The sequence below is a fragment of the Dipodomys spectabilis genome, unplaced genomic scaffold, assembly GCF_019054845.1.
Source record: "Dipodomys spectabilis isolate Male_0828 unplaced genomic scaffold, ASM1905484v1 ptg000231l, whole genome shotgun sequence".
In the NCBI taxonomy this organism is placed as follows: domain Eukaryota; kingdom Metazoa; phylum Chordata; class Mammalia; order Rodentia; family Heteromyidae; genus Dipodomys; species Dipodomys spectabilis.
The window spans coordinates 3581054-3599343 of NW_024870908.1; the positions used below are offsets into that span (position 1 = coordinate 3581054).

Sequence of the window (18290 nt, forward strand, 5' to 3'; positions counted from 1 at the left end):
TTGGTCTTCTCCAGCCCCAACCTTGCACCTTTTTTTTTTATCGTTTGTCTTACAAAAACACCAACAAATGCCTGGAATGGACTCAGCTTGCATTTTATTTCATTCCACTGGCATATGAGGTGAATAGTCTCGTCAATAGCAAATTAATGACGCAGAGTTATGGAAGGTGAAGAAACATGTTCAAAGCCACCCGGAGAATAATCAGAAGAGGTGGGATTCGAACATTGGTCCTGCAAGCTGAAACTGCCTAAAATAGTTTTGATTACATAGCATGATACACAAAGGGTTGTGGAATGAGTACACAAGGAGCAGAAACTTGCTTTTCCCCTGCTCCCAATGTGACTCCAACCCCAGTTATTTCTATCCAAGATGCAAATCCCCAGATCTCAGTGCTTAGAATCAGGGTATTTTAAAATCATGTGTTCTTAAAAATACATGATTGCACCGGGCGCCAGTGGATCACACTTGTAATCCTAGCTACTCAGGAGACCGAGATCTGAGAATCATGGTTCAAAGCCAGCCTGGGCAGGAAACGCCATGAGACTCTTATCTCCAATAAACCATTAGAAAACTGAAAGTGGCGCTGTGGCTCAAGCGGTAGAGCGCTTGCCTTGAGTGAAGAGCGCACAGACAGCACCCAAGCCCAGAGTTCAAGCCCCACGACCAACAACAACCCCCCACAACAACAACAAAAACCATAATTGCGAAATGCTGTTATGAAGACACATTGGGTTCAAAGACAATTTGACGAACAAAGCCATTAAAGTTAGCCTCTTTGGGGTTGAAACTCAGTGTAGATAAAATAAATATGCCTTTATAAGTAGGCCCTTTCCTCCCCAGGGCTCCCATTTTCTTTGGTAAATGTCCCCCTAACCCAGGGATGAAGGGGGGCATGCCAAAGCAGGAACATGCATGCACCCCATGTCACAGCAGTTGCCGAATTCTCATAGCTAAATGACATAGCAATCATTGTAAATAGAATTGTGACCAGACATGAGTAGATAAATGCCTAACATAGGGTAAGCAGTTCAAGTGTTGGATATAGTCCTTGGTCTGAGGAGAGACAGAGAAGAGAGCAGAAAAGACAAAAGGCAGGGATTAGAGCCACACGCTGGACACCACTGTACAACAACTTGAGATGCAATAGCAGAGCAAAATGAAGTCTGTGGGATACAGCTGCTCACATAACTGAGGCTCCAAGTGATACATAAAAGAAAAGGAGCCCGACATGCGAAGGTCTGGGAGAGGAGCCAGCCACAAAGAGGAGGCAGCAGGTGCAAAGGCCCTGGGGAAGGAAAGAGCTTAGCAAGTTGGAAAAACAGTCACCTACCAGAAGGGATGAGCTGGAAGGGTCACGGAGAAGAAAAACAAATGGGAGAGTTGTTAGAGGAGGCTAGGATTTGAGTGGGTGTTCTTTGAGCAGAAGTGGATCGAATAAAGAAAACGGAGAGTCCGGCTGGCTCAGGACAGGGGACAGCCTCCGGAGGAGACCTCTTCGATAACTGTGATGCCCTCTCACTAGGGCCAGCCAAGAGGAGATTTCTTATTTCGATAAAATCAATAAAAAGCAATTAACAATCTCCAGATTCAACAGCCTTGGAGCTGAAAACCATTAGAAAGTCCTGAGTCTCGGCGATCTCAAATGAATCACTATCTTTAAAAGAATAGACTTGTCTGTTGAAGACTGTAAACACCCTAACGTGTCTAAGTTCAAGTTCTTGGCTCCTGTATGGAGGTGGTAGCTCACAGTCTTCCCTCCCTCCTGCCGCCCTCTTTCTCTGTGGGAACGTGAGAGGTCTCCTGTGTACGTGAGATCAGAGTTTTTGATTTACTTGAGATCAATAGAAAATGACTAGGAGGCACTAATCCCAGCATTGACTCGGGTTAGGGAACTCAGCATAAAGTCTTCAAGGGGGCCTAAGGGTTGTGAAGGGATCTCTGCCAGTCAAGTAGTTACCTTTGGCGTTTGGTGATGCCTTCCTAAGATTCCCTTTGGTCTCCACTTCTCCTAAGAAGTGGAGTCTTGAGGACACATACTCATTTTCTGCCAGGCAGAATGAAGCAGTGCAGCAGACACTTCCTCCTGGTCTAGTTGGTTGATAAAGGCCTGGAGACTTCATTCTATGGGTGGGGCTCAAGGATAACACCCTTTCAGAAGTAGCAAACATTTGCGTCAAGTTCACTTTGGCTGGGGGTTTCCGTTTCACCAGGCCATTGCCACAGCACCGAGTTCAAGAGAACACGGCGCCAAAGCAGCCTGACTCCATCCGCCCCGTGAAATTGGTACCCGCTTCCTAGGACTTCACAGCATTGAGCCTACTAATAGCTGTATGCAAATATATGTAAATCCATGCAGATGTGGCTTCCCACCATCCATAAGCTTGAGAGTGGAGAGTCAGAGCAGGTCACCCAGCCTCTAGGTTTACAGTGATATCTCCTTTATGGCTCTGTCCAACGGAAGCAGGATGGTGGAGTAGAAGCGGGGACAAGAGGAATGGGTAATGCCTGATGAACACAGTGATTGAGATGCAGGAAAACATTCAAAAGTGTCAGACGGGTGCTGGTGACTGAGGCCTGTAATCCTAGCTACTTGGGAGGCAAAAATCAGAAGGATTGTGATCCAAGACCAGCACAAGCAGAAATGTTGGTGACACACCCTTCCCCCCTTGCTAGTCAAGTCATAATTATGTGCAGTGAAACCTATCCAAGCTAGGTAGGAGGCTGAGATGGGAGAATCATGCTTCAGGGGGAGGGTCCAACCAGAAACGTCTATGAGACCCCCATCTCCACAGAGAGAAACAATGAGGTGACCCATGCCTGTGAGCCCAGCAACACTGGGAACTGGGACCACAGGATTTCCCCATGCGTGGTGAATGCTCACGCACTGCCTCCGTAGATAAGCTGTGCACATACTTTTTTCCTACTTGGTTTGGGAGGTTTGCATAGATGTTCTTCACATGCATCTTGGCCTAGGGAATACAACAGGATGTCTGTCCTAAAAAGCAATGTGGTAGATTGTAGGTTCACCTCTAAGGTGGCGATGCAGTCTTTATTTCACTAGAGGTTTTTTTTTTTTTCCCCCAAAACCTGATCAAGGACATTGCCCTTCAAAAATGTCACCTTTTATATTTCATGCCATGCAGATATTTACGGAAAATGTTATGAACGAACTCTTACTTGACAGGTAGCTTTGTCAAGTAAAGTCAAGTTCACAGCCTCAGGCATAAGTAAAACACAGGTCTCCCAACTCCTAGGAATTTTCCAGGTGCCCTCACGTCCCTTTGCTTTTAAGACTTTGTAAATGTAAGATGAAATAAAACCCTGGGCCACTTGAGACTCTCACATTCTCCTCTCTCCATTTGCCAAGAAGTTATTTTTTTTTGTGATTTGGTTCAGATCAGATGACTAAACTCTGGTCTATAGAGGTTCTGGGTATTATAAACCTTGGGAAAACAATATAAGAGTTTTCAAACAGGGATGCAAAGGGCATCTACTTCAGAGAAACATCCTGGAGGTGATTCTGACCATTCACACAGCATTCAGAGTGCCTCGTCAATAGTAATTGCTCAGTGAAAATTAGCTGCTTTCACGGGAACTACTGTAGTTAAGAGCACTTCCCCCACCCCCTTTACTCACTGTGTGTCCTTGGGAAGGCCGCTTCTCCTTGATGAACCCGTTGGAAAACACAGCAAGGTAGCTAACTACGTGCAAGAACTTTGTGGTACTAACAGGCCGTGGTCTCTGGAATTTCTTCACAGCAATTCCACCAATGAGGGGATGAACGTTAAGAAATGCTGCAAGGGATTCTGCATCGACATCCTGAAGAAGCTGTCCAGGACCGTGAAGTTCACCTATGACCTCTACCTGGTGACCAATGGGAAGCATGGCAAGAAAGTGAACAATGTGTGGAATGGAATGATTGGGGAAGTAAGTGACCTTTCTGTCCTACAGGCTCCTGGTCCAACAGAGGGCCTTGGTCCCCAGGGATGCTGGGAAGGGTAAGTAGAGGCACTGTTCTTTTTTTTACCACCCCCCCCTCACCTCATCTCCAGGTGGTGTATCAGCGAGCAGTCATGGCCGTGGGTTCGCTCACCATCAATGAGGAACGTTCAGAAGTGGTGGACTTCTCCGTCCCTTTCGTGGAGACGGGAATCAGCGTCATGGTTTCGAGGAGCAATGGCACCGTGTCACCGTCGGCTTTTCTAGGTGCGTGACCATCCTGGTGTGGATGGCTTTCCCATGAGGGATCATAGGTGCTCTGTCTCATTTGCACAGAGATTAGGAATCAGACTCGACCTTATCAGTTCTGTGTGACAACATCCAATATTTTCCAGTACATTCATTCCATCAGTACCGGCATCTTGTTCCAATCCATTTCCCCTCCCTCCCCCCCCCCCTCCCCGTCCCTCTCTATTCTCATCTTTCATTCATCTTTCACTTGGAAATTTTCCTGCTGAAAAATCCCACCCCATGTTCAGAGACTAATCTTAGCCCTGTGGGATGTGCATTAATAGAGATATTGCTCAGAGCCTTGAAAACATTTACAAAACAAATAAACCTGTCTGTCCACAGTTAATTTAAATCAGTCTATAAACCCTTATTCAGCATCCACACACCTATCTTTCGTCCTACTCTGGAATGACAGTCATTTGTGCACTGGAGGGAAGAGGGAGAATAATGATGATCGTACAGGTTGTACAGTGATTTATGCCAGTACTCTGATCAACAAAACACAAGTAGTCCGAAGAATGTGCACTGATTTAAAATTAATGGGATCATATTTTAAATGTTGGCTATCTTTTGCACCAAATAGTTTGTAAGGCAAGAAATGTTATTGACTCTCCTTTTAACCTTCTTATAAATTTATGTGTTTACATTAAAGTTTTTTCCCCCTAAATCAAGGTAGAATTATATTTTCTATCTCCTGGTTTTCTTCAGCACTGTAGCTGTGTGCACATTAGGTAAACAGTCTCAAGTATAAGAAACTTCATGAATATGGCCAAGACTCCTAATCTTTTTTTCTTTAAAGTTGGTGTATCAGCCAGGCACTGATGGCTCACACCTGTATTTCTAGCTACTCAGAGGAGGCTGAGATCTGAGGATTGTGGTTCAAGCCAGCCTGGGCAGGAAATTCTACTCAAAAACGCAGGAAGTGGCGCTGTGACTAGTGGCAGAGTGCTTGCCTTGAACAAAACAAAGCTCAGGACAGTGCCCAGGCCCAGAGTTCAAGTACATCAATGGTTTGGTTATTTAAATTATTTTTGAGTGGTTATCTTGCTGGACACAGTGAAGTTCAGATAGCTTCCCGTGGAATTCCGGAAGCTAAAGAAAAAAAACTTCATCTCTACAAGAAAACAGAACGAGATCAGGAAAACAGTTTTGTTAAGTGCAACTATGTTGCCTACATTTTTTCCCCCAAAGATAAAAAAAAATGAGTAAAGGAGATTGCTAACTTAGAAGCAATCCCACCCCAACCCCAGACCCATGCCTGGTCCTTCCACTACCTCCTTTTTGGTGTAATGTCAGCCTCCAGTGAGACCTTCTGTGCTTCGTCCTCTTGAGTGAAATGTTGACTAACAGGATTTAGGGATACTGCCTTGCTCATGGTGGCGTATGGATTTACTATTTTCATTTCTGATAATCCAGTTAAGCTGGTGAAATCCTTGCCACTCACTGGATTTGGTTTGGCACCCACCGCTTCAGCACTTGGAATCTGTGCTGGAGTGTATTAATAGAGAGCTTAACAAATACATACCTCATTATGTTTCGTTGGTCCCTTTGTCTGACATGGACAAAGATATCCATATTAAAATAATAATAAGGGATCCTGATCACTCCAGGAAGAAGGCAGCCAAAGATATCGGTGGTGTGTGCATAGTCTTACTTGTTGATTAGTCTTCCTAACCCCATCCCTTACTCCTCAATTTCCTCTCAGGCTATGGCAGAGAATATTTGCCCTGGAGGTTAAGGAAGGGTCAGAAGAAATGACAGCATGCAACAAAGTGGGAAGACATTCCCCCTCTCTAATAAATTGTCTCCATAAACTGGGTATTGGTACTTTATGCTTGTAATTCTAGCTACTCAGGAGACTGAGATCTGAAGGTTATGGTTTGAAGCCAATCTGAGCAGGAAAGTCCAAGAGACTTTATTTCCAATTAACCACCAAAAATCCAGAAGTAGGGCTGTATGTCAAGTGGTAGAATACTACTAGCCTTAAGCATAAAACGCTAAGAGATAGTGCCCAGGCCTCAAGTTCAATTCCCAGTGCTGGAGTGTCTCATGAAAATGGGTTGCTGATGTTGAGTCTGGTCTCAGCTTGGTTTCTCTACATTTTAAAACAAATCTTACCTGTATCAATAGACATTTCCATTAAAAAGTCAAGATTTTTGCCAAATTTTAGCAATCCCCCTCCCCAACTCTTTCTGCTGTATCTTTAAAAATAAAATGGAATAAAATTCTAGCTTGAGGAAAGTATTTCCAAAGCTGTTTTTACACAGTAAGCTTAATATTTCCCCTAGTCACAAAATTACGCCCCGATTTGATTGACTCTGTACCCCTTATTTACTGTCATTATCTGCAGGTTTTGAAAGTTGTAATGAACTGTGCTAGACTACGTTTTTCCATTCACTGGCTCAGTCATCCGGATGAGCCAAAACATTCAAAACCTGATTGCATTGCCCTTCATTATGTCCCATTCTTTCTCCTCCACAAATTCCATTAACTCACATCAGAAGTACTTGCAGGTAACACCACTGAGCTTTTGTGTAAAAAAGGACAGAGATGAGGTCTCTGGTGATATTTCCATCCAGTTAATTCTTCAGACTTGCCAAGTAGGATGGATTCTTTGATTCCAAAGAATTGCAGACCCGGAGTCTCCTGGATTGAAGTTCCTCCATGGATAAATGTCGAATATCTTTTAAGCTGCTGGAGGATGTAATCTCAAGATATTTTTAAAATATATTTCTGGGTCGCTCCTGGGGTGTGGGTGGGAAGGGTGTGTGAAAGCAACCCCCCTTTGGGATGTGTATGGGTTCATAGTCTACAAAAACCCAGAGGCTGCAACAGAATCCTTCGATCCATGGTGGTTACAAGTCCAGGGACAAATGACGTCATTTCTGAGTGAGGTGATGTGTGAGTTCAGCTGCTTGATTGGCTACCAAGAAATGGAAGTTTTCAGTCATTGAGTGTTCTTATACTAAATGAGGCTGATTTTTCAGCACCTTGGACAGCACCCTCCCATCCTTTCTGGCTCTGATCCTGGAATCAAACAGGTGTTGTATTCACTGTATTGTGTGTATACAGTGTTCAGGGCACACTGCCAAATGCTGTACAGGTATCTGTTTCTGTCAGCATCGCAATAATGCTACTCTGGTAGAAAGTACTGTGTCATTACTGTACTTGACCTGGAGAATTAGCATACTGAGTTGGAGAATTGTCATCTCTATTCTTGAATATTAAGTACCTTTAACCTCTTAATTATTCATCCATTTATCCTCCTTTTTGGTTCCACCTCATTACCAAATTGAAGTGATTGCAGGCACATAATACTGCTTATTACTCAAGCTAAATGAAGATAAATTTCAGTTCCAGTCCCATCGATTTCTTAGAGCTCACCTCGTATTTAGTCAAACCAGTTGTGCTGTTACCTGGTGCCTTTTAACACAGTTGCACCATCAAAATTACATTGCAAAGAATTTGTTCCAGTTTTCAGATTATCCAGTGTCATGAAAGCTTCGGGCACATCAGTTCCTTGTTATTAACATATAATAATGGAATATAGTGTAATATATTATATACTAATATATAATAATGGAATTCATGATGACCGCTACCTGTGTCACTTGGTCACAGAGTCTAACCAGAAGGTGACTACAGTCATCTTAGTTCTTTATGATGATGATGATGGGTCTTCATTATCTTTGTAAAAAAAAAATTTAAAAATAATAAAATGTCTACCACTCGAGAGGCATGATTGCACTTACTAGATTTTAAACTGAGGAAACATTTACTTGTGACGAAAAGAAGTTCAAATTTGTGGGTGTCCATGGGCACTTTTTCCCCACTGATGCAATCAGGCAAAGCATATTCATTTTTAACATTTTAATCTCTGTTGATTTTTCTGATAAATCTATATCTTAAATAGATAAAATGACTTCAATCAGTTCATTTTCATATCCCCAATCGGGTTAAGTAGAAATGCTAATTTATTTTACACAGTATCTTTTACCTTTCTAAAGTGATGTAAGATTTCGAGCTTCAGACTTGGCCCTGCCTTCTAAGGCACCTGCCTACTGCCCAGGTTACCTGGAAACGACCTGGCAAAAGTCAGGTGTGGGGGAATAACCCTCCATTCATCTAGCCTTTCGTTGCCTCTACTCTTTTTTGTCTTTTCCTGCCAATTGTGAGGTTGAACTCAGGGTTTTACTCTTTCACTTGACTTTTTGTTCAAAGCTGACACTCTACCACTTGGGCCACTCTACCACTTTTGGCTTTTTTTTCTGATAAAAAAAAATCTCTTGAATTTGTTTGTCGAGACTGATTTCCAACCAACAGTCTCAGATCTCAGCCTCCTCAGTAGCCAGTATTTACAGGCATGAACCACTGGCTCCCAGCTCATTGCTTCTCCTCTTTAAGTGATGGTTTTTCATTGAATCGTCATGTAAACATAATATCCTCAAAGGACTTGCAATTGCATTTAAGCCTGCTGTCACCTCGGTATGATTTGAAAACTATAGAGCTCTCATCTCCACAGCACAATGTGGGAGATAATATCCTTCCAGTATCTCATCAATCCTATGACTTTCATGATCCTTTATAACAAGTTATCATTCTCCCTTTATTTCTGGAATTGCCACACATCATTCTACCAGTATGTGAAAATAGAGAGGAAACTAAAAGTCAGAATCATGCCAATTTGCAGATACCTTATGGCTATTTACGTCCAGTCTTCCCTTCCCCGCATTGTCCTGGGCACTAGTTTCCTGGATGGTTCTAAAATTACATAGGGTCCTGTGGCCTGTTTATTTGCATTCCAACTCTCCCTTCATTGGATCATTTCTTGGTTTCTATTCTCCTTGACCTGATTTATAAAATGTCATATATACGTTTCTATTTTTATCACGTTATGTGCAGTCTTATAAATTACCTCAAGTATTTTGTAGAATACCGAATGGTTTGAACATATGAATTACAAAAAAAAGTGGCTAGCTTCTTTTGAATGATCAGATTTGAATGAGATCAGGCTTCTTGGTGAGCTTGCAAATGGATATCTGGGCTTCCTGCTGGAGGTGAGGAAGAGCTAACAGCCTCTTTCTGTTCCTCTCCTGCCTCTCTACAGAACCGTTCAGCGCCTCCGTCTGGGTGATGATGTTTGTCATGCTGCTCATCGTCTCAGCCATAGCTGTGTTTGTCTTTGAATACTTCAGTCCTGTTGGATACAACAGAAACTTAGCCAAAGGGAAAGGTAAGGAACTTCCCTGAGCGTAATTTGGAGTGGATGGTGTTAGGTTGGGAGGCTCCAGATGGTGCGCAAGGTTTGAAAGAATTCACCAAGAGGCAGAGTAACAACTGAACAGAAGAATGGGGCCAGGCACCACAGGACATGCTAGAGTGAGTACTAGAGGTCGGGGCTGGGGTTTATGAGCACTTACGATGCAGAAAGATGTACTGCTGTAGGTTTAGTTCAGCTAGCTGTTCAGGAGGCTACTGGGGTGGGCTGTTTCCCAATGGTTCTACCAAGGTGGTTGCAATCAGCTAACACAATCTTTCCCAGGAATATGTTATTAAAACAGGGTGTAGCAAGCGTTCTTCTTGAATTCAGAACAGTTTCTGTAAACTAGCCTTCTTGCCAGATGGCGTGGAGTCCTGCACAAGGTGGACTGAGATAGGCTGATTTGGGTTGGGGCAGGGAGTGTCTCACAAATGCTGCTCCATTTATCACGAGGGAAGGTTTCCGTTTTAGAACACATTGCTTGGGTAAGCCATTGTGTGACTGGGGCTGGCTCATTGATCTGACTTCAAATGCCAGACAAGTAATGATTTATTTATGCTATCTAGAAATAAAAAAATAAATAAAGCAAAATGAAACATTCTAATCATCTTTTAATGTGAAGTCAATAGTGTTTAGGAAGAAACCATTGATGGTCAATTTTTCCGGAAAGCAGATTTGATGAAGAGGTTTCTTTTGGCAATTAATTTTAAAAGCGTGTGTCAAAAGGAATACTAAAATCACAGCGAGGCTCAATCTGAGTCGACGTAAAGAAAATAGCCTTATAGAATCTAGTTTAAAGACTTGCTTCAAATGGCTGAATCACATTTGCATTTGTTTGATGAGGAATGCAACTATAAAATGGTATCCTTTCCCAACGAGTTCCATTTTCCTCTTGACATTTCCTGTCCTTAGTGCACTGTGCTTGATAAATGAGCAATCAGTAGATAGAAAATTGAACTGGGAGACATCCATTGGCTATAACTCATTAAGAAGCCCCCAGGCCAGCCAGTTCATAAACACATTACATCATTTTGAGTGGGTTTTCCTTAGTGCGCAGCACCTTCTAAGTGGACGGGATCAGAAAGATCGCAGCACTGAATCTCCTTCTCAAGAAATGACTTGATAAGCTCTAAGCTGAGGAGACCGCCAGGTGGGGGGGAGGGGGCGGAGCCCCGTAGGAGGAGACTTACCCAACATGCACAAATCTCTGGATTCCATCCCCAGTACCACAATAAGAGGAGACCTTGATCCACGTCAACACTGTTATTATTTTCACTTGAAAGATTGAGTATTGGAAACAGCCATTTGCCAATTAATTTCAAGAATGTATATCAAAAGAAATACTGACGTGGTCTCAATTTCAGCATATGAAAAGAAAATAGCCTTCTAGGGTCTCATTTTGAGAACATTCTTCAAAGAACTGAACCATATTTGCACTTGTTCATCAAGGCATACAAGCGAGCAATGGTGTTCTGCCATAGCAGGCGGTGGGCCATGGGAACCTATCAGGGACTTAGTTTTATTGGCGTCCTTCTAGTTCATAACCATTTTACGAGTGGTGATTACTATGTAAACCATCTCTAGACAACCAAAGAATAGAAAATGTCATCAATAACCACACTGAGTTTAGGTGAGATATTGCAGTCAATAAAAAGGCAAAGTAACTTACCATTAAGAAGCTTTCCAACAGGACAGAGACTGAGGTTTTCTGTGAGTGATGACACTGCGGTATTATAGATCTTTAAGTGTGACAATCAGGCTGTGCTGCTGTGAGCTTACACAGTTGCTGGATGGATATTTACCGAGTGGATAACCTGTGTCATGCACTCTACACATACAGGAGATGAAAATTTGAATCGAGTAGAGACTTTCTGACCCTAACAGACCTGAGGATTGGAGAAAATAAGCATATAAATTAATGACCAGAGAGTATAATCCATTTCAAGAAGGGCAGAAAAATCTGAGTGATGTGGGGCTGGGGTGGGGTTGCTATGTGAGACAGGATGTTAAGAGAGGGAAGGAGGGCTGGGAATGTGGGAAGGTGGCTCAGTGGTAGAGTGCTTGCCTAGCATGTGTGAAGCCCTGGGTTTGATTCCTCAGTACCACATACACAGAAAAAGCCAGAAGTGGTACTGTGGCTCAAGTGGTAGAGTGCTGGCCTTGAGCAAAAGAAGCTCAGGGACAGTGCCCAGGCCCTGAGTTCAAGGCCCAGGACTGGCAGGGGGGTGGGGGATGTTCAGAATGTGGACAGCTGAGCTGTGAAAGGTGAGCGACCTTCAACTGCATGAGGCACGGAGACAGGCACTCGGAGTAGCAGGAGCAGCACAGGCCTGGTAGGTAGCACCTCTTTTGGTGTGTTTAAGAAATCAGAAAGATGAAAGAAAGAGAGAGAGAGAGAAAGATTGGAAAGGGGATGAGATAAAATCAGACTGACCACAGTAAGTGAGCATTCTTGGAGGTCGTGGTCTACGCCAGGAAGTAATGGAGGGATCGTCAACATGGAGGCAGGGACATCGTGAGGAGGGTGCCACCATTTTCCAAGGAAAAGAGATCACAGTGATTTGCACTTGGTCAAGGGCAGTGAAAATGGAGCTAAGTGGGTGCGTTCGAGGTACATCCCGGAGGGTGGAAATGATGCAATTGTTTCTCCCGGGCCTGAAGCACGCACCTTAAGACTAGGATCAGGAATGCATGAACTCTGCAGCCCTCGGTTTATGCCGAGGCTCTCTGTTTCCGGCTCCGTGTGAGTGTGCTGACTCTCGGGAAATGATTACTTCTTGTTTCTTTGTGCAAAATGGTTTTCGGCTCTATTTCACTGCCTTTTATGGGGTACGTTATACGGCTCAGAGGTAGTATTCTTGAGCCAGGAATTCCCAAAAGTGCTCCACAGAGCCATCGCAGCTACCTGTCTCCGATGTTCAAATAGCTGTCACTACTGATCAACGTTCATCTCTGGGAAAATTAAGTACTTTGCGATGTTAACTGGAATCATTATTATTATTACTATTATTATTATTTATTTGTGTCTAAGAGTTCACAGACTCTTGGGAATAAGCCCACAAGATCATAAAACTAGGGAAAGAGAAACAGGAAAGCTGGAGCCTGAGAAAAATAGAATTAGCTGCCTTCTCTTTAGAGTGTTGCTTTATGGACATTGTAAGTAGATGGGAGCCTAAGTTCAGACTCCAAAATGGAGAAAGCTCGCTTTCTTTCGGCTCCCTGCCCAGAACGTCATAACTTCCATCAGCCGAAATTCACTGCTACCACTTTATTTATTGCCCACTTTACTTTGCCTTGCAAACTAAAATCCCAGTAGATCATTTTTCATAACTTCATTTACTTAAATGACATAAAAAAATTAACCTTCTGCTAAAAGAAGACCTTTCTTTTTCCCCCCTCTTGAAATGAGGGCATAAGTTAATTTTCTCAGTGAAAAAGAAAGGCTTGAAAACAATATCTTGTACTTACAAATTGACATGTTGTACCAAAACACCTTTGTACAGAACTTCTTAAAGATAATAATTAGGTATATATAAATGAGTGTGTGTGTATGTGTATATATATATATGCATATATATATATATAAAATGAAAGAGAAAATCCTAATTGTGTTTCACAGCTTGCATAGGCCATATCCCCATACTCCTGTGTTTCTCAATCTGCCTCTTTTAGTTAAGCTCTTGCAAAAAAAAAAAAAAAAACATTTAAGGATCTTAAAAAGGGGCACATTGCTGCTACAAAGATACAAAAGGGAGGAAATATGCTGGGATATCAAGAGTTCATTTTTCCATGGTCCTGCATTGAAATGTCTTCCATCTGTGAAGCACTGGAAGAATTAAGTTCTATTGTTTTGTCTCATAATACCTCCATTTGGAGCGGGTTTTCCTTTGGTTTGATTCCTATATCATGCCCACTTTACATCTGAATTTGAACAGGAGAGATTGCTAAGGACAATTGAATGAGAATACCAAACATCGGCTCCCTCTCAATTGCTTGGTTCTTTGGGGATGCCACAAGAATACTGAAGCAAGCCCTGTGCATGCAGTTTTTTCTGTGTGTGGTCAGTTTTTTTTTTTTTAAATGTTTATTAAGGAGATTGGGTCCTCTAGATAGAAATTAAATCCAAATTTAAAACAGGTCATAGCTGCTTCACCTTCAAACCCCCATTTCACGCAATGATTTCCTTTTCTTTTCTTCCTCTTTCTCTCCCCCTCTGAAGGAAAAGTAGGAAACATCGAGTTAGATAGAAATGTGAGGAAAATGCTAACTTGAAAGATTAGAAAGAAGTTGATGGTGGCTGTGATTCTGGGGGGCAGCGATAGGCACATGGCCGCAGTACGATTCCATCTTCTGGGAGCCTGCGGTGTGCTGCTTGTGGCCGGCCAGTGGTGATCATGACGTGCACCAGAGTAGCTTTGGAGAAAGTGCTGAGAGACTGTCCTTTCTGTGGTTCACAGCACCCCACGGGCCTTCGTTTACAATCGGCAAAGCGATCTGGCTGCTCTGGGGCCTGGTGTTCAACAACTCTGTGCCTGTCCAGAACCCAAAAGGCACGACCAGCAAGATCATGGTGTCCGTGTGGGCCTTCTTTGCTGTCATCTTCCTGGCCAGTTACACAGCCAACCTGGCTGCCTTTATGATCCAGGAGGAATTCGTCGACCAAGTGACTGGCCTCAGTGACAAAAAGGTACGGGTCTCCTCCTTGCCTCTCTGTCCCACCTGCTTGCTCATTACCTCAGAAAAGGACGAATTCGGGAACCTGCCCTTCATCCTCCGACCCATCAAGTGCTCCAGAGCACTGAACGCACATTGCATATTTCTACCCACAATTCTGGGGAATGGAACCTTACGTGGAGCCCTCCTCGGTTTAACAGCTTCTCCAGATCTAATGTAGAAGCCTAGTTTCCCCTGTGTATTCCTCTCTCGATCTTTATACGGATCTTCCTGCAGTTGCCCTAGGACTCAAGAGCACCCGGTAGCTTGAATTGAAATTCACACTTCCCACAGAGGGCGATGTAGCTGCGGCAATGACACACCTGGCGTGAAGGGATGTGGTGGGCTTTTAGGCATCTTAGCTCTGTGAGCTGCCCTGAGTCTCTTCCATAGCGCATGCCTCCAGTTCCTCCCTCATGATGTGAAATAAGGTCCATCTCCCTTGGGGGTCACCTTTGCTGATGCTCTCCTGCACACCCCACATCCATAAGACAGGAAGACAACACCTGCCCTCTTCACTCCGCTGAATCTCACAGCGCCAATTGCGGGGTGTGAGGGGCTATTCAGAAAAGCGCACAGACGCAAGAATAGAGGTAAACTGGGGTGCATTCTCCTATTGAGATGTTTAGTTCGGGAAACAAATCCCGGCTTTCTAAACTCAGCAGTGCTGAGACTGCAGCCCGACAGAGATTTTCCATCTCGTGTGCGGAAGGATAATTTGTCTCTTTATAAAACCTCCCTGTCGTAGCTTGTTGACATAAGTCTGCATCTATCCTGTCGGCATTCATCAACAAACTGCTGAATAGGAAATCAGTCCATGAAAAGCTTCTGCAGCTTATCCACAGCGGAGAGCGGGAGGGGTGGGAAGGAGGTGTACCCAGCTCTTTCAATGGAGGCTGGGCCTGAAGATGGAGTCACCTTCACAGAAGGTGCCCTAAGACTGGCTGAGCCTCTCTCACAGCATTTTCCCCTGAAGCTGGAGGTGATCTACTTGATGTACAGCCTCCAGTTTATCCAGCTTCCTTCTGCATGTTGGAAACTCGCTCTCCAGAGCTCCTTCCCTTCCCCTAACCACTCCCAAGTCCATTTCTACCCCAGCATCCTTGGGGCCCGGACCTATGTCCTGGGCCTAGAATGTTTTGTCCCTGATCCTCTTTGTAGGTCCTCCTTGAATTTCAGGTTAGGGTCAGGGGTTGATGGGAATATTCCTCATTTGGGTGAACTTGAACTTGACATGGTGAAGAAATCACATATGGGGATGTGTCTTAAACCCTAAAAATTCTCTGCAGAATGCCAAGCGCTGTTCTGTACACTCATGGGGTTATGGTATTGATAATGCATTTCCTAGAAGTGATGAGAAGTTCCTTGGGAGTTAGGCAGAGCAGGGGACCCGTGTCTTGGATGGAAGGATTCTCTGTGTAGTTGGCAGAATTTGCTTTGTGTTGCTATTTTCAGAGGCAAGGAAAAAATTTTTTCTCCATTGTTTCATAGCTCTGAGTCTAAATAATCTGAACTCTTGTGAAGAAAAACAACTAGAAGTAATTGGAAGCAGCAATCATTTGAGTGACCTCCTCTGACTTAGAATCACCCACTTACAGATATTATATCCTCACGGGGCATAGCTCTTTCTACACCTCGAGTATGAAAAGCAGAGCAATAGCTCTTTTAATTAAATGTTTGGTGCAATTAGATAAAACAGCAAAATTCTTAAGAGTAAATAAGCTAAATGCTCCAAGAAGATGAATGGTGTATACACTAAGAAAGTTTGCCACCGACTGATCTCCACTGGATCGATGTACTTTAATATTGTACACTGTGGTTTGGGTTTTCTGTTCATTGTCATGAATACCTGCGTAAGCACTTAGGTTTGTGATCCTCTTAAACCCTCAGTGCTTGCTGAGAAAGAAACCTATTTGGAGCCCAGGGTGTCATGCTCAGACAAACCTGAGCTTGCACTATGAATAAGCAAATTCTCTCGAGAAGCCCTGGTAAGAATGTTGGGGATGAACATGGAGCAGATCCCTGCAGTGGGAAGAGTAAATACTGTGTTTGGGGTTAAATGGACCTGGATTCAAATCCTGACCTTGCCAGATGGTGGTCCTGTGGCTTTCCGTATGTCCATATCCCCAAGGATTTAATTTCCTAATAAAGAAAGACACTAATACCATTCTGGCACGGTTGACGGGAGGATTAGCAACAATCCTCTCATCACACCTGGTGTAGCGTAGATGGTGGCATAGTACGTATAGTTTCCTCCTTCCTCCTGTCATTCCTCTCTCCCCCCTGCTCTTCCTCTCCCTCCTCCCTCCTCTCCTCCTCCTCCTCCTCCTCATTGTCACCATGACTGCCACCCCTGGGGCCTCACAGGGCACTTGCAGGAGACTCCAGGGGCTTCCTGTGGCCGGTGAGCCACAGGGGCTGTTCTCCGAGCCAGGCCACCTGCAGGCGCTCAAACTGATGCTAGGGGCCCACCTGGACCCAGAGGCCCCTGGGCTGCTCCTCCCGGAGCTGAGGCTGCCCTGTGCAGTGCTCACCGCAGGAAACAGCATAGAGCTTGGCCCGCTGGAGACTGTCCTGGAAACAGGGGCTCTGGTGACCCTGTTCTACAGGGTCTGGTCCCCCTGATCTACAGACACAGCAGATGGCTATCTTTATTAAATGTGTGTCTTTAGGTCCAGTTAGGAGAATGCACGATGATGGAATGTCCTGTTTAACTGCGGCATTCTCCCTGGCCATTTTATCTTTTATTTTTGATTAATTTAATTTAATTTTTTTGTGTGTGATGTCAGTACTGGGGCTTGCATGCAGGGCCTCCGTGCTGCCCCTGAACTTTTGTGCTCAAGGCTGGTGCCCTGCCACTTGAGCCACAGCTCCACTTTCCACTTTTTGGTGGGGCTGGGATTACAGGGGTGAGCTGTCAGCACCCAGCAAAAAAAGTGAGTCTCCAGAGAGCATTGCTGCTCTCCTGCAGCAGAGTGGGAGAGGAGTGGAAAGCCTTCAGTCAGAGAGGCCCTCTCCATGTGCCTCTGGAGACTCCAGCACCTAGATCTATAAGCAGTGCTGTTACCGCTGCGATCTCGGAGCTGGCAGCCACCGTGCAAAGGATCCTGGGCTCATGCCTTCTTTTCTGGTGTGTGTATGGGAAGTATTGCCTGCTAAAGTGACTGGTACACACACACACACACACACACTCCCAGTGCAAGTCATGCCCTGGCAGGAGGACCTCTTTTGCACACTGGATGACCACCGCTCGAGTCCAGTTACAGTTGCTTGTTAGCTAGTTGCACATCCAAGTGAGGGTAAATGATTTCCAACTGGATATTTTAATTACCAGGGAAACGAAGTGTGAGTCTGGGAATGAGAGTGATATGTCCGGTTGATCTGCCTCTGGGGTAAACTTGGCTACAGCCTCCAGCGGTTCCTGCTGGGATGGAAGTTGGAGAGACCTCTGGCTTGCAGCTCGGGTGTCCATACCCTTCTGCGGCCTCTCCAATTTCTTCGCTTCCTTTCTGTGTTTTTATTTAATGGAGTCTCACTGTGTATCCGAGGCTGACAAGCCTCCTGCCACATTCTCCCAAGTTCTGGGATTACAGAAATATGCTACCATAATCGGCTCCTCCAGATCCTCAAATGAAACCAAGATGAGGGTCTTCAGTGCTGGTCTCAGAGGAGTAATAGAATTAAGACCTCTGCCTGTGTTTAGGCCACCTAGATTAGAATTCCAGGCCTCTGCTTGGTAGTATGTTAAATAGGGCAGGTAACCTCTCTGAGCCTCCGTTTTCCCTCTTGTAAAACAGAGTGTTCATGTGGCAGGGGTGTTGTGAGGATTAAAGCAACAAGTACAACATGGTGAACCCGACACCAGTGGCTCACACTTATAATCCTAGTCACTCAGGAGGCTGATATCTGAGGATCAGGGTTGGAAGCCAGCCCAGACAGAAAAGTCCCTGCGAGACTCCTGTCTCCAAATACCACTCAAAAACTGGAAGTGGAGCTGTGGCTCAAAGTGATAGAGCACTAGCCTTGAGCAAAAGAGCGCAGGGACAGCTCCCAGGCCTGAGTTCAGGCACCACAACCAACAACAACA

At 44.4% G+C, this 18290-nt stretch overlaps 1 protein-coding gene across 1 annotated transcript in view; it reads left to right on the forward strand.

Moving 5' to 3' along the window:
• Grin2a (glutamate ionotropic receptor NMDA type subunit 2A) overlaps nucleotides 1-18290 on the forward strand; it is a 285992-nt gene that overhangs the window by 217901 nt on the left and 49801 nt on the right. The window contains exons 5-8 of the mRNA XM_042698360.1: nucleotides 3759-3927; nucleotides 4053-4206; nucleotides 9338-9463; nucleotides 13948-14177. Of these exons, the coding sequence (XP_042554294.1) occupies nucleotides 3759-3927; nucleotides 4053-4206; nucleotides 9338-9463; nucleotides 13948-14177 (679 nt within the window). The remainder of the gene's footprint in view (nucleotides 1-3758; nucleotides 3928-4052; nucleotides 4207-9337; nucleotides 9464-13947; nucleotides 14178-18290) is intronic.